This window comes from Bombina bombina, chromosome 3, assembly GCF_027579735.1.
Source record: "Bombina bombina isolate aBomBom1 chromosome 3, aBomBom1.pri, whole genome shotgun sequence".
Taxonomy (NCBI): Eukaryota; Metazoa; Chordata; class Amphibia; order Anura; family Bombinatoridae; genus Bombina; species Bombina bombina.
Window position 1 is genome coordinate 206,971,274 of NC_069501.1, and position 15,857 is coordinate 206,987,130.

At 36.3% G+C, this 15,857-nt stretch overlaps 1 protein-coding gene across 1 annotated transcript; it reads right to left on the reverse strand.

The window, feature by feature from the left end:
• Positions 1–2,123: 2,123 nt before the first annotated feature.
• Positions 2,124–6,042, reverse strand: UBB (ubiquitin B). The gene is made up of 2 exons (XM_053706105.1): positions 5,985–6,042; positions 2,124–4,043 (listed from the first exon to the last, which is right to left on the reverse strand). The coding sequence occupies exon 2, from the start codon at positions 4,029–4,031 to the stop codon at positions 2,658–2,660; it is 1,374 nt and encodes a 457-aa protein (XP_053562080.1). The 5' UTR covers positions 4,032–4,043; positions 5,985–6,042; the 3' UTR covers positions 2,124–2,657.
• Positions 6,043–15,857: the final 9,815 nt, after the last annotated feature.

Sequence of the window (15,857 nt, forward strand, 5' to 3'; positions counted from 1 at the left end):
AATTTTTATTGTTTTGGATAATTTCGTTTGTTATTTTTTGTAATGGTATTTTTTTTATTTTTTGTAATTTTAGTGTTTTTTATTTTTTGTAATGGTATTTTTTTTTTTTTTATGTTAAAGTTAGGGGGTGTTAGGGTTAGGTTTAGGGTTAGGGTTACGTTAGGGTTAGGTTTAGGGGTTAATAGTTTTATTTAGGTTGTTGCGTTGTGGGGGGCTGGTGGTTTAGGGGTTAATAACTTTAGTATATATGGCGGCGATATCGGGAGCAGCAGATTAAGGGTTAATAACATTATGTAGGTGTCGGTGATGTTGGGGGCGGCAGATTAGAGGTGTTTAGAGATAGGGATTATGTTAGGGTGTTAGGTTTAAACATAACTTTTCCCCCCCATAAGCATCAATTGGGCTGCGTTAAGGAGCTTTTCATTCCGTGCTTCAGGTGTTAGTTTTTTTTTCTGACATCTTCTCCCCATTGATATCTATGGGGAAAGTGTGCATGAGCAGGTCAAAACAGCTCTTGAATTGTGTGCGGTATGGATAGGCTGACCATATTGCCGCTTTAAAAAGGGACACATCTGAAAAATACATAAGGCAGGGTTCTCATAATGAAACATTATTCCAAACCATTTCTTTAAACAGCCCTGACATATGTATTTTTCATATGTGTCCCTTTTTAAAGCGGCAATATGGTCAGCCTAGGTATGGAGCTTAAAACCACCATATCGCACGCACAAGCCGGCTGTTTGAAAACTTGTAATGGCTGCGTTATAGGGGGTTAAATAACGCAACTTTTGTTGCGTTCGTTAATTTCCCTATAGCACGCATAACTTAAAATCTAGGTGTTGGGTATTTAAAAATAATATAAAATTAGGTAAACCTAGGGGTAACTAAGAGATATACCTTAATTAAAGAAGCCACTATGGTTTGTGGCTTCTAGTTATATGGTAGAAGGAATAAGTTATTTCTTTAGGTTATCTTTAAGTGATATCTCACACATCATATGTATATATATATATTAGAAGGTATCCTAGATTATCTATTATCCTAACCTAGTGTGTTATGGTGTTAAAATAGAAGTATTGGTTTACTTTATATGATAAAAAAAACAAGAGCCAAAAATGCATAAGGTAATGGTGAGAACTTATAAAGGTCTTAAATATTCCAGTTTAGAAATAACTCCTCTGACTTGTGATATGTGGAATGTTATTGAATATGAACTAGGAACAGGAGTTGGAGCTGTACCAGATCTTTTTGTATCATAGCCGCATAGAATTATTTATTTACAATGGATATATTAATAGGCCATTAAGGAACCTAGGTATTTATAAGTTATATAAACTGATGTTAACCTAGGTGTAACTAGAGATATACCCTACTTAAAGCAGCCATGACTGTCAGTGGCTCTTAATTCTATGCTAGAAGAAATATGATATTGCTCTAGTGTAATGTTAAGGGCTTGGTAATTCACCATACATACATTTATTTTTGAAGGAGGCTTTGTTATCTTTGTGAAATGTGTTTTCTGAAAAATTGGACTTCTATTGCTGAGTAGTTTTAGGGCCCCATGTACTAAGAGGTGGGCAGACTTGTGAAGCTGTCCGCCCGCCTTCGCCACATACAGGCAGCAGATCTGTTAGTCCGCTTTCCCTTATGTATCATTAGACACTCAATGTTTAATGACCGTCCCTTCATTCGTGTGACCAATCGCACGACTAAAAGGGCTGTCTGTGATTTTCCCTTGCCACCTCAGCGGTGGCATAGGGTGTAAGAAGCAGCGGTCTAATGACAGCTGCTTCTTACATTGCGGGAAGCAGGCTCCTATATGCGAATCTGCTCCGCAAGGGCCCTGGAGCAGTTCTCGCTGCTTCATACATGGAGCCCTTAGTGGTAATCTGGTTAAACCTATGTGTGAAGTGAAAAAAATATTAGAAAACAATTCAAAAGCTGTTTTCTTATAGATTGGGAAAGTATTAAATTTTAAAACCTCATGCAAATAGACCCTAAAGATAAACATGTGTACGTTTTTTAACAGTTACTGGACAACAATGTATTGTCACTGTATAGATTCATTCAAGGTTTTTTTTTTTTTTTAAATACCCATTTATTTATCAAACTTTTAGTAATGGTTTAGATGACACACTAAAATTATTTATTATATATGATATAACTTCACAGATATTTTATTTTATTGATGTCCAATCAGTAATGACTCTTTAGTAGTTCCCCACTAAACCAAAGTACAAGATGAAGTTTGCATTTGTCTGGATGTTACATTCCAAAAGGGTGTGGCCATCTTCATGTTGCTTCCCAGTAAAGATCCATCTTATGGTCTGGTGGATCATCTTCTTTATTTTAAATTTTGCATATAACATTTTTTGTACTGACAAAATTCTTAGTTTCTAATTTACTGTTGTGGCTGTTAGGGATTTCCCAAAGACCTACATACCACCTCTCAGACGAAGGTGCAGGGTGGATTCTTTCTGGATGTTGTAGTCAGAAAGGGTGCGTCCATCTTCCAACTGCTTTCCTGCAAAGATTAACCTTTGCTGATCTGGTGGGATGCCTTCTTTATCTTGGATTTTACATTTAACATTATCAATAGTGTCACTGGGTTCTACCTCTAGTGTGATGGTCTTGCCAGTCAGGGATTTCCCAAAGACCTACACACCACCTCTCAGACGAAGTACAAGGTGCAGGGTGGATTCTTTCTGGATGTTGTAGTCAGAAAGGGTGCGCCCATCTTCCAACTGCTTTCCTGCAAAGATTAACCTTTGTTGATCTGGTGGGATGCCTTCTTTATCTTGGATTTTACATTTAACATTATCAATAGTGTCACTGGCTTCTACCTCTAGGGTGATGGTCTTGCCAGTCAGTGTTTTCACAAAGATCTGCATACCACCTCTCAGACGAAGTACAAGGTGCAGGGTGGATTCTTTCTGGATGTTGTAGTCCGAAAGGGTGCGTCCATCTTCCAACTGCTTTCCTGCAAAGATTAACCTTTGTTGATCTGGTGGGATGCCTTCTTTATCTTGGATTTTACATTTAACATTATCAATAGTGTCACTGGCTTCTACCTCTAGGGTGATGGTCTTGCCAGTCAGGGTTTTTACAAAGATCTGCATACCACCTCTCAGACGAAGTACAAGGTGCAGGGTGGATTCTTTCTGGATGTTGTAGTCAGAAAGGGTGCGTCCATCTTCCAACTGCTTTCCTGCAAAGATTAACCTTTGTTGATCAGGTGGGATGCCTTCTTTATCTTGGATTTTGCTTTTACAATTATCAATAGTGTCACTGGCTTCTACCTCTAGGGTGATGGTCTTGCCAGTCAGTGTTTTCACAAAGATCTGCATACCACCTCTCAGACGAAGTACAAGGTGCAGGGTGGATTCTTTCTGGATGTTGTAGTCAGAAAGGGTGCGTCCATCTTCCAACTGCTTTCCTGCAAAGATTAACCTTTGTTGATCTGGTGGGATGCCTTCTTTATCTTGGATTTTACATTTAACATTATCAATAGTGTCATTGGGCTCTACCTCTAGTGTGATGGTCTTGCCAGTTAGTGTTTTTACAAATATCTGCATACCACCTCTTAGTCGGAGTACAAGGTGCAGGGTGGATTCTTTCTGGATGTTGTAGTCAGAAAGTGTACGACCATCTTCCAACTGCTTTCCAGCAAATATCAACCTTTGCTGATCTGGTGGAATGCCTTCTTTGTCTTGGATTTTGCATTTAACATTATCAATGGTGTCACTGGCTTCTACTTCTAGGGTGATGGTCTTGCCAGTTAGGGTTTTTACAAAGATCTGCATACCACCTCTCAGTCGAAGAACAAGGTGTAGCGTTGATTCCTTCTGAATATTGTAGTCACAAAGAGACCGTCCATCTTCCAGCTGCTTTCCTGCAAAGATTAACCTCTGCTGGTCCGGTGGGATGCCTTCTTTATCTTGGATTTTGCATTTAACATTCTCAATAGTGTCACTGGACTCCACCTCTAGGGTAATGGTCTTGCCAGTGAGTGTTTTTACAAAGATCTGCATGGTTAATTGTTTCTATAAAAATAATTTAGAAAAAAAATTAAGTTTTACCAATAACACCATTTAAGAAAGTATTTTTGTAATTATTGCTAAGGAATATTTAAAATAATCTAAAGTACTGAATTAATCAGCAATTCTTAGATAGAAATCAAAATTGATGTTATGTTTTGACCCCATTAAACAAATCTCATTTAAAGGTACACTAAACATCCTGTCATTTCAAGTCATTTCTGATGTTTTGAAAAAAAAAAAAAACCAAAAACATATCGAGGGAAAATAATTTCCTAACAAAATAACACCTTTTTTTGCTGCAATTTTTTTTCATTAGCCAAACACAACCCACCACATGCTGTATTCAAATAAGCCAATCAGGATTTTAAGAATAAAAATGTTTTCAATCATTTGCAGCCTAGTCGTTAAAGGGACACTGAAATCAAATTCATTATTCAAATAGAGCAGTCAATTGTAAACAACTTTTCAATTCAGCTCCTACTGAGCATGTTCAATATTCACAAAATATATGCATATACATTTTGTGATTGGATTATGGCTATCACATGATGCAGTGGGAGGGGAAATAGAACTAACTTTAAAATTTGTCAGAAATAAATCTACTATGCATTTAAATTTCAAACTAAGTACTTTTACATTGTCTTTTTATTATGCATTTACAGATTATGCTGTTCTACTGTGTTTAGTACTGAAACCGAGAGCTTTCCCTATATAAACCATTCACACAAACAGTCATCCTGCATAAGCTAAAATGTGCAAGTTTTTGTATTATCCCAAAAAATATTCTTTTTTTAAAACTGTAAAAATCATTATAAACTCTAAAGCAACATAACTTGATCTAGCAATGAAAACTGCAGCTGTGCAGACTAACAAAATTATACACTGACACATGTGTGTTATAAGGGTCCTCTTGGCAATGCTAGGGAGGGATAATGAGTGACATATACAATAGTTCTTGTTGCTGTATCTTTCATTAAATAAAGCTATGAATAAACAACTCCATGAAATCTAACTGCTTTGTCTGAAAACCTTCTGATGGAAAAAAACTGAAAAATGTCAAATTTTCACTTTTTTAAAACACAAAAAGATCATAGTTTCATTGTTTGTAGCAACTTGTTTGTAGTCTGCTAGTATAACCTTAAACAAAGTCTGCAGATTTGTGTGGATATAATCTATAATCTATCTATCTATCTATCTATCTATCTATCTATCTATCTATCTATCTATCTATCTATCTATCTATCTATCTATCTATCTATCTGTATGTCTGTCTATCTATCTATCTATCTATCTATGTATCTATCTGTCTCTATATTTTTTCTTTCTTTATCATTTTTCTTTCTTTCTTTCTATCTATTTATCTGTCTGTCTATCTATCTATCTATCTATCTATCTATCTATCTATCTGTCTTTCTGACTGTCTATCTATCATATATCTATTATGTATCTATCTATCTATCTATCTATCATCTATCTGTCAGTCTATCTATCCATCCATCTATCTATCTATCTATCATCTACTGTATCTATCTATCTATCTATCTATCTATCTATCTATCTATCTATCTATCTATCTATCTATCTATCTATCTATCTATCATCTATCTATCTATCTATCTATCTATCTATCTATCTATCTGTCTATCTCTGTTTCAAGTTAGTTTATTCACTTTGAATCATATATGTTTTGCTAGCAATATTTTCATCTTTCTGAGAAATAATTCCAAAACAAAAATCATTAGGCCTATTTTAATTTTACAGTATGTAAATGTATTTTTAAATATTCATTTTATACATAAAAATATTTTGTATGTATACCCCATATGATACTTAAGACTTAATAATAATTATCTTTGTATAGAATAAACATGTTTTACAACTGTTCATATGAAAGGATGGTTCCACAAAGTGGATGCACATAACAAAGGAAAAAAAACAACTTACCTTGTGTTACAAATGGCTGAATTACCACAGTCAGGTCTGCAGTATTATCTAGTGGGAGAGAATCTGAGGTGCATTTATATATCAGTACGACATCAAATAGAAAACGTATTTGCAAGGATCCTCCTAGGTTTGTTTGTCATGATTTACAACATAGCAGGCAGTTATTACACAATCAGGAATAATGATAATTATGTGTAATTAAATTAATAATAGAGTATTTCTTGGGTGTTTCCCAGTTATTATTTTGCTAGTCATATGAAGTCAGTTTATGTGCGTGCTCATGTGAAATTATTTGGTTACCTTTTTATGTTAAGCAAGGACTAAAAAGACATTAATAAGCAGCATAGTCTCTATGTAAGGCAGTTTAACAGGTAATACATGTTGAGATTGATAGCAAAGAACTATTTTTTTCCACTTTGATTAAGTTTAATAATTTAAACAAACATTACATATAAAATTTCAAAAAGGGATTTATCGCAGGTGTTTGCACTCATCGGGTTTACCGATCATATTACAAGTTTAAAGTAAATATGATCACAATTTAAGCTCTGGTTAACTGTTTCGCAAAACAAAAAAGTTCCACGAAACACATAAAAATAAAATATACAATACAAAGTACAGTTACACTCATAATAATATCATCTAATAAAAATGATTCAAAAACAATATTGTACAAAAAAGGGCTCAAAAATAGGAGGTCTCTAGTGAAAAAATAAGGCAGGCAAAGGGCTTTAACATAGAAACACATATACATATCTAAAGATGTATATGTGTGTGTATGTATATATATGTGTATGTGTGTGTGTATGTATATATATGTGTGTGTATGTATATATATGTGTGTGTGTATGTATATATATGTGTGTGTGTACAGATGTATTTATGTATTTATATGTGTATATATGTATTTACAGACATATATATACATATATACACACATATAAACACATAAATACATATGTACACACATCACTAGACAAAAGAACTGCGCTAGCTGACAGTTCCTCTCTTCCTCTTAGATCTACCTATATACATTTTTTTTCCCACAGGCACAGGTTAAACCGTAGATGACAAATGTGGAATAACACGTACCTCTCGCTTTAATAGGCACGCTCTTGGTGTTATTCCAATTCATGATAGAGTCCCGGTTCCATAAATAGACACACATGCATCAATTGCTGCGGCCACATTTGAATGTCCTGGTTTCCCTGTGACCCATTGATCCAAAGTACCTGGCCTATTTACATTAGTCATAGCAATTACTTTAGTTTGGAGGGAGCTAAGATGTTTTTAAGGTTTCAATTTCTTTTAAATACTACATTGGGTTTCTCTTTGATGACATCTCTCAATAAAGGGTCTGCTTTTAGAATCCCCTAATGTTTTTGAAGGGTCCTTTTAATAAACCCCACTCCTTCACTATATGCAGTGATGAACGTAACCGTATTGTCGTTATCCCCTCTTTTTATTTCCCTTTCTTTATGGGGTTGAAGTAAGTCACCACGTTTGCAGCTTGCATTCATCTCTCTTGCCTGAGTAACTAGTTCTCTATCATTTCCCTTTTCCAAAAATGTATTTTGAAGCACTTCTGCTTCTTTGTGGTAATCTTCTAACTTAGAAAAGTTCTGCCAAATTCTGCTTAAATAGTACATATGGAATGTTCTGCTTCCAATTTCTTAAATGCCCACTCTTGGCATTCAGAAAGCCATTGCTATCAGTAGGCTTTCTGTAATCTTTCACCATGACTGAATTTGACAAACAAACAATTCAAAATTTAAAAACTTTATTCTATCTTTAGAATTTTTTTCCGTAAATGTAAGGTTAAACTGATTGTTACTTATATATCTGACAAAATCTTGGGCTTTGATGGAATCACCTTGCCATTTAATTATAATATTGTCAATATATCTAAAATATTTAACGATATTACTAGCATAAGGATTATTTTGCTCTACCATTTGATTTTCAAAAATTGCCATATAGATATTAGCATATGAGGGTGCCATGGAAGTGCCCATGGCAGTCCCCTGTATTTGCTTATAATAAGTTTTTTCAAAACAGAAATAATTATTATTTAGAATAAATCTAATACCATCCTCCAAAAATTCAGTGTTTTTCAGACATACTGCTCTCACTCCCCATGAGTTTTAATGACTAAATACCTTTCCCATGGGGAATGTTAGTATATAACGTCGCAACGTTGCACGTCATCCACATATATTCCTTTTTCCACTGCATACCTTCTAATTTTGTAATAACATCTAAAGTGTCTTTTAAATAAGATTTAATATGTTTAACCATCGGTTGCATGTAAGAGTCTTCATATGTGGATAGATTGCTCGTGATGGAGGCGATGCCAGAAATAATCGGCCGGCCAGGAGGGTTGAGAGGGTCTTTGTGGATTTTCGGAATATGATAGAAGATTGGTATTTTCGGATATGGATTATAGATAAATACAAATTCATCATTGTTTTAAAATGCCTTCATTCTTTGCTTCTGTGAGTATTTTTAACAAATTTTTGTTATATTCTAGGGTAGGATCCCCTCGAAGATTAGCATAGGTAATGGGGTCATTTAATAACCGATTGGCCTCACACAAATAATCATCTCTGTTTTGGACAATAATTCCTCCTCCCTTATCCGCTTATCTAATGACCAACTGATGGTCATTTTTTCAGTTTATTAAGGGATTTTCTTTCATTTCTATTTAGATTATTTCTAAATTTGAATTTCTTATTACTAGACCCTGACTCAAAATAATTGTTGAACTTCTCAGTTAGAATGCAATTAAAAACTGGGATGTATTCACCTTGTATGTGAATTGAATTGAAGGAGGAGGGGCGTTTGAAATTGCTATGTTGAATCTCATTCTCTATTTCATGTGTGCTCAAATCCAATAGATCATTAATCTCAACTTATATTTTGTGGAGCACAATTTTCTGCAGAGGGGTCTAATTGGTTTAGTATTCTTAGGGTTTCTACATCTCCTTTATCCCATCTATTGTGGTTGTCATTTTCCTTATTCCCTTTTTTATACATATTTGGATTCTTGGCAAAAAATCTTTTCAAATTAACGCCTAGATTACGAGTTTTGCGTTAGAGGCTGTGCGGTGCTAATGAGCAGTTTATGCTCACTGCTCACTTGCAGACAGTGCTGGTATTACGGGTTTTTACAAACCCGACGTTAGCCGCAAAAAAGTGAGCGTAGAGCAAAATTTAGCTCCACATCTCACCTCAATACCAGCGCTGCTTACGTTAGCGGTGAGCTGGTAAAACGTGCTTGTGCACGATTTCCCCATAGCAATCAATGGGGGAGAGCCAGCTGAAAAAAAAACCAACACCTGCAAAAAAGCAGCGTAAAGCTCCTAACGCAGCCCCATTGATTCCTATGGGGAAATAAAATATATGTCTACACCTAACACCCTAACATGAACCCAGAGTCTGAACACCCCTAATATTACACTTATTAACCCCTAATCTGCCGCCCCGACATCGCCGACACCTGCATTATATTATTGACCACTAATCTGCCGCTCTGGACACCGCCGCCACCTACATTATACTTATGAACCCCTAATCTGCCTCCCCCAACATCGCCGACAACTACATTTTATTTATTAACCCCTAATCTGCCGCCCCCTATGTTGCCACAATCTACCTACATTTATTAACGCCTAATCTACCGCCCCCAACGTCGCCGCCACTATAATACATTTATTAACCCCTAAACCTAAGTCTAACCCTAACACCCCCTAACTTAAATATAATTACAATAAATCTAAATACAATTACTACAATTAACTAAATAATTCCTATTTAAAACTAAATACTTACCTATAAAATAAACCCTAAACTAGCTACAATATAACTAATAGTTACATTGTAGCTAGCTTAGGGTTTATTTTTATTTTACAGACAACTTTGTATTTATTTTAACTAGGTAGAATAGTTATTAAATAGTTATTAACTATTTAATAACTACCTAGCTAAAATAAATACAAATTTACCTGTAAAATAAAACCTAACCTAAGTTACAACTACACCTAACACTACACTACAATAAAATTAATTACCTAAATTAAATACAATTAATTACAATTAAATAAAATTATCTAAAGTACGAAAAAAACCCCCACTAAATTACAGAAAATAATAAAAAAATTACAAGATTTTTAAACTAATTGCACCTACTCTAATCCCCCTTACAAAATAAAAAAGCCCCCCAAAATAAAAAAGCCCTACCCTACACTAAATTAGAAATAGCCCTTAAAAGGGCCTTTTGTGGGGCATTGCCCCAAAGTATTCAGCTCTTTTACCTGTAAAAAAAAAGTACAAATACCCCCCCAACATTAAAACCCACCACCCACACAACCAACCCTATTCTAAAACCCACCCAATGCCCCCCTTAAAAAAAAACTAACACTAACCCCTTGAAGATCACCTTTCCGGGAGACGTCTTCACCCAACCATGCAGAAGTGGTCCTCCAGATGGGCAGAAGTCTTCATCCAACCGGGCAGAAGTGGTCCTCTAGATGGGCAGAAGTCTTCATCCAGACGGCATCTTCTATCTTCATCCATCCGGCACGGAGCGGATTCATCTTCAAGACATCTGACGCGGAGCATCCTCTTCTTCCAACGGCTAAACACAGAATGAAGGTTCCTTTAAATGACATCATCTAAGATGGCATCCCTTCAATTCTGATTGGCTGATAGAATTCTATCAGCCAATCGGAATTAAGGTAGAAAAAATCCTATTGGCTGATGCAATCAGCCAATAGAATGCCAGTTCAAACCTATTGGCTGATTGCATCAGCCAATAGGATTTTTTCTACCTTAATTACGATTGGCTGATAGAATTCTATCAGCCAATCGGAATTGAAGGGACGACATCTTGGATGACGTCATTTAAAGGAACGTTCATTCAGCAAGAAGCCGTGGAAAGAAGATACTTTGTGTCCAGATTTAAGTCACATAATATGAAGTTTGAATTCTAGTCTACATTTACTCTTGCTCTGATACAAGGGAGACATCCCTATTTTTAGCTTTAGTTTTATATTGTTGTTTCATATATTAAACTTTGTATATATACATTTTTAATTTCTGTGTACCTTGTCATTTATTCTGTGCAAATATTTGATAATAATTATAAATACTTAATTTGAGGTATCTTTAGATTTGAGCGTCATTTTTATAGTCCTCTAGGTCTCTCTTTAATTTATCAGTTTTAAGTGTAACAATTTCTTGTTCTGTTTTTGAGACTCTCAATCTGATATCATTATATTATTTACCACTTCTCCACCTTTAATTTTTGTTATTTGAATTCTCTATACTTGATGAGGATTTTAATAAGAATTATCGAGAAATCATGCAATGCTGTATCCCATTCTATTATAGACATATATACTTCATCTTGTATATATTGTTTATATTGTATATATTGTTTTGTATGCTATATTGTCTTGTATGCTATATGTTTGAATATTTTAACCTATTGTCATATTATTTTTATGTTCGCATAATACTGCATTGGTATTGCATGTTACAATGTATGAGTGACTATATATATATAGTTATTGATATTTTACAGTCTTATCTGCTTTGAGTATACAATACATCCATTTTCCATATATCTGCTCTAGTACAGTGCATACTATATATATGGTTATTTTTGTATGGTTATTTTTGTTCTTTTATCAAGGTATTATATACATCAATAACTGGTACCACTGACACTGTTCTGTTAGAAGTGTAATAATTTCTAAAAATATATTTCTCATTCCATACAATTAGTGTTGCGCCACTAGAAACATTCCCCCTTGTTGTTTTTTTCCCCTTTTCCATCTATTTATTGATCATAATCTATCTATCAGGTGAATAGTCTATAGGGACACTGCTCACTTTTGATAGGATTTCTAGGGCTGCAGCCACACTTATCACCTATCATTTTCTAGGTATTTTCCAGCGCCTTTCCTATACACATCTTTGTTTATATATATATATATATAAATATATTTATGAATAAATTGAACATATCCTGCTATGTGAAGACCACTGGAATGTCAAATATTTATATTTTGATGTTGGCTTAGCACACATGAGAATATGCAATCAGGTTTTTTGTTCCATTTTTTTTGCTCCATTGATTTCTATGGGCGAATACGTTATCATGAAGTTTTCTTTCAACTTGTAATACGAGCACTACCCGACATGTGCAAAAAGCTTACTTTTAGTGGAGTTAACGCCTAAACGAGTGCATTAACCCCTTAACGACCAGCGCCATACCCTGTACGATGCTGTTAGTTATGCCCTTAAGGACTAGCGATGTACCCTGTACTTCGCTGCAGTCCTGGGCTTCTCTCTGCCGCGATTTCACTCAAAATTGCGAGATTGCGCTATTTCTGCATGCCCCACGAGTGGGGCACTGCAGAAATAGAGTTGCAGAGTTACCTATGCAGTCTGTGGCCCTCTCTGCGGACAGCGGTGGGAGCGATCATTGGTGGGTGGGAGCATAAGAAGGGAGGTGGGTGGGCGTCTGATCACTGGAGGAGGCGGGACTGGGTGGGACCGCTTGACCACGCTACTTGGGAAAAAAAATTCAGCTGTGTGATTGAAGGGGAAGGAGGGAGGAGGTAGGAAGGGCAATGAGGGGATCATATGAGGGGTATGCTAGAAAAAAAGGGATCTGGGAGGGGGGTTTGGGTATTGAGGGGGGCAGCTACACTACAGAAAAACTAGTATTATAAAAAGAACTTTAAAAATGTTTGCATATTTTGCTGAAAACTGGGTACTGGCAGACAGCTGCCAGTAGCTAAGATGGCTGCTAATAGGTAGAGGGGGAAGGGTTAGAGAGCTGTTTGGGGGGGATCAGGGCAGTTGGGAGGTAAAGGGTGATACTACGCTGCAAAAAAAAACTTTTATTTTTCTACTGACTTTCTGACAGTACTTAAGATGGGGGTGACCTTTGAGGGGTGGGGGAGGGAAGAGAGCAGTTTGAGAGGGTTCAGGGAGGGATCAGGGGGTGGGGTGTGTCAGGTGGGAGGCTGATCTCTACACTAAAGCTAAAATTAACACTACAAGCTACCTAATTAACCCCTTCACTGCGGGGTATAATACAAGTGTCGCGAGCAGCGGCATTTAGCAGCCTTCTAATTACCTAAAACCAATGCCAAAGCCATATATGTCTGCTATTTCTGAACAAAGGGGATCCCAGAGAAGCATTTACAACCATTTGTGCCATGATTGCACAAGCTGTTTGTAAATCATTTCAGTGAGAAACCTAAAATTGTGAAAAAGTTAACGATTTTTTTTATTTGATCGCATTTGGCAGTGAAATGTTGGCATGTAATATACCAAAATGGGCTCAGATCAATACTTTGGGTTGTCTACTAAAAAACAAAAAATTATAGTTTTGATAGGTAAATATAAAAAAGGCTCTATTTCTGTCTAAATGTAGTGATGGCAAAATTACTTAAAATACTCTGGTCTTTTGGGGAAGTTTTTGTCTGAAGTGCCTGGTCCTTAAAGGGACATGAAACCCAATTTTTTTCTTTCATGATTCAGATTGAAAATACAATTTTAAACAACTTTACAATTTACTACTATTATTTAATTTGCATCCTTCTCTTGTTATCCTTTACTGAAAGGTTTATCTAGGCAAGCTCAGGAGCAGCAGATAGTCTAGGTTCTAGCTGTTGATTGGTGGCTGAATATATATATCGATTGTGATTGGCTCACCCATGAGTTCAGTTAGGAACCATTAGTGCATTGCTGCTTCTTCAACAATTGATACCAAGAGAATGAAACAAATTAGATAATTGAAGTAAATTAGAAAGTTGTTTAAAATTGTATTTTCTGTCTGAATCACAAGAGAAAAAATATGGGTTTCATGTCCCTTTAAGGGGTTAAATACCACTCCACTTGTAATCTGACCAAAAATATTTATTCAAAGAAAATAAAATCAATATTGCACTATGAAGACATTGTTCTAGATCAGCGGTCGCCAACCAGTGGTCCATGAGAAGATGTTGGTGGTCCTTGACACCATCAAGCAGGAATTAATCTCCTCTGATGGTGTCACCCCCATCGTGCCGCAACCAGGGCCGGACTGGGAAATCAGACCAGCCCTGGAAAATTGTATAGACCGGCCCAGCCACGCCCCCTCCATCCCAGTCACGCCCCTTCCAGCCCAGCCACGCCCCCTCCAGCCCAGCCAACTATGCTCTCTGGCCTCCAATTAAACTCACGCTCCACCTGACTGTCTTAATATGAATACAAACTATTCATATTAAATTAAAAAAATAAAACAAATACGTGAAAAATATTTGCCTACAAGTCATAATTGTTATATATATAATTTCAGTAATAAACTTATTAGGAATTATTAAAATAGGTTCTCATAACATGGAGCTCTAAGCAAAACAGCTATAAAAGGGATCATCAGAACATTATATTTTATAAGGTGAAAATAAAATACAATAGAACATTTTTTTTTGTTATTGATCAATTATAATCAACTAATTATGCTTTACTCAATGCAGCTGAAATTCCAGCTCCCACCCTGGCTGTGCTACTGTTGCTTCCTACCTACCCTTGGACTGTTTGTTGCAATAGGATTTGAGTAACAAAAGAAGCTTGTGTCCTTCAAGCTGGGGTTTACTGAGAAGCTACAGATCAGGGGATCAGTTAGGGAAGGAAAAGGGAATATTGTGTAAAAGTCATAGGGGGGTAGTTATCAAGCCGTCAACCTCAAATATGCTGGAATTCCGCAGCGTATTTGTGGCGAGGCTGATTTGCCTTAGTTATCAAAGGCTCGAGACCGGCAAAAGTAGAATTTTGTAACGTAAGCTTCGATCCGCCGGACTCAGTCCGACACAGATCGATTCTTACGTCACTCCAGATGTTCCGCACACAAGTGCGGCACATTCTCACTACTTTTGCTAGTTATCAAATGACTAGCAGGTACGCTCGGCACTTTTACGGCCCAGCGTACCTGGTTTTCAATCCGCCGCCCCTGGAGGCGGTGGATCCCATAGGAATCAATGGGAGTCTGACCATAGCGAAAGTACAAGTTCGCTGCTGACAGACATACCATTGATTTCTATGGGAGATGTCTACACCTAACACCCTAACATGTACCCCGAGTCTAAACACCACTAATCTGTCCCCCCTACAACGCCGCAACTAAATAAAGTTATTACCCCCTAAACCGCCGCTCCCGGAGCCCACCGCAAGCTACTCTATACATATTAACCCCTAAACCGCCGCTCCCGGAGCCCACCGCAACTATAATAAATGTATTAACCCCTAAACCGCCGCTCCCTGAACCCGCCGCAACCTATATTAAATGTATTAACCCCTATCCTGCCCCCCCTACACCGTCGCCACCTATAATAAATGTATTAACCCCTAATCTGCCCCCCCTACACCGTCGCCACCTATAATAAATGTATTAACCCCTATTCTGCCCCCCCTACACCGTCGCCACCTATAATAAATTTATTAACCCCTATCCTGCCCCCCACTACGCCGCCGCCACTGTAATAAAATTATTAACCCCTAAACCTAAGTCTAACCCTAACGCCCCCCTAACTTAAATATTAATTAAATAAATCTAAATAATATTTTTATTATTAACTAAATTAATCCTATTTAAAACTAAATACTTACCTTTAAAATAAACCCTAATATATCTACAATATAAATAATAATTATATTCTAGCTATCTTAGGATTTATTTTAATTTTACAGGCAACTTTCAATTTATTTTAACTAGGTACAATAGCTATTAAATAGTTATTAACTATTTAATAGCTTACCTAGCTAAAATAAACTGAAATTTACCTGTAAAATAAATCCTAACCTAAGTTATAATTACAC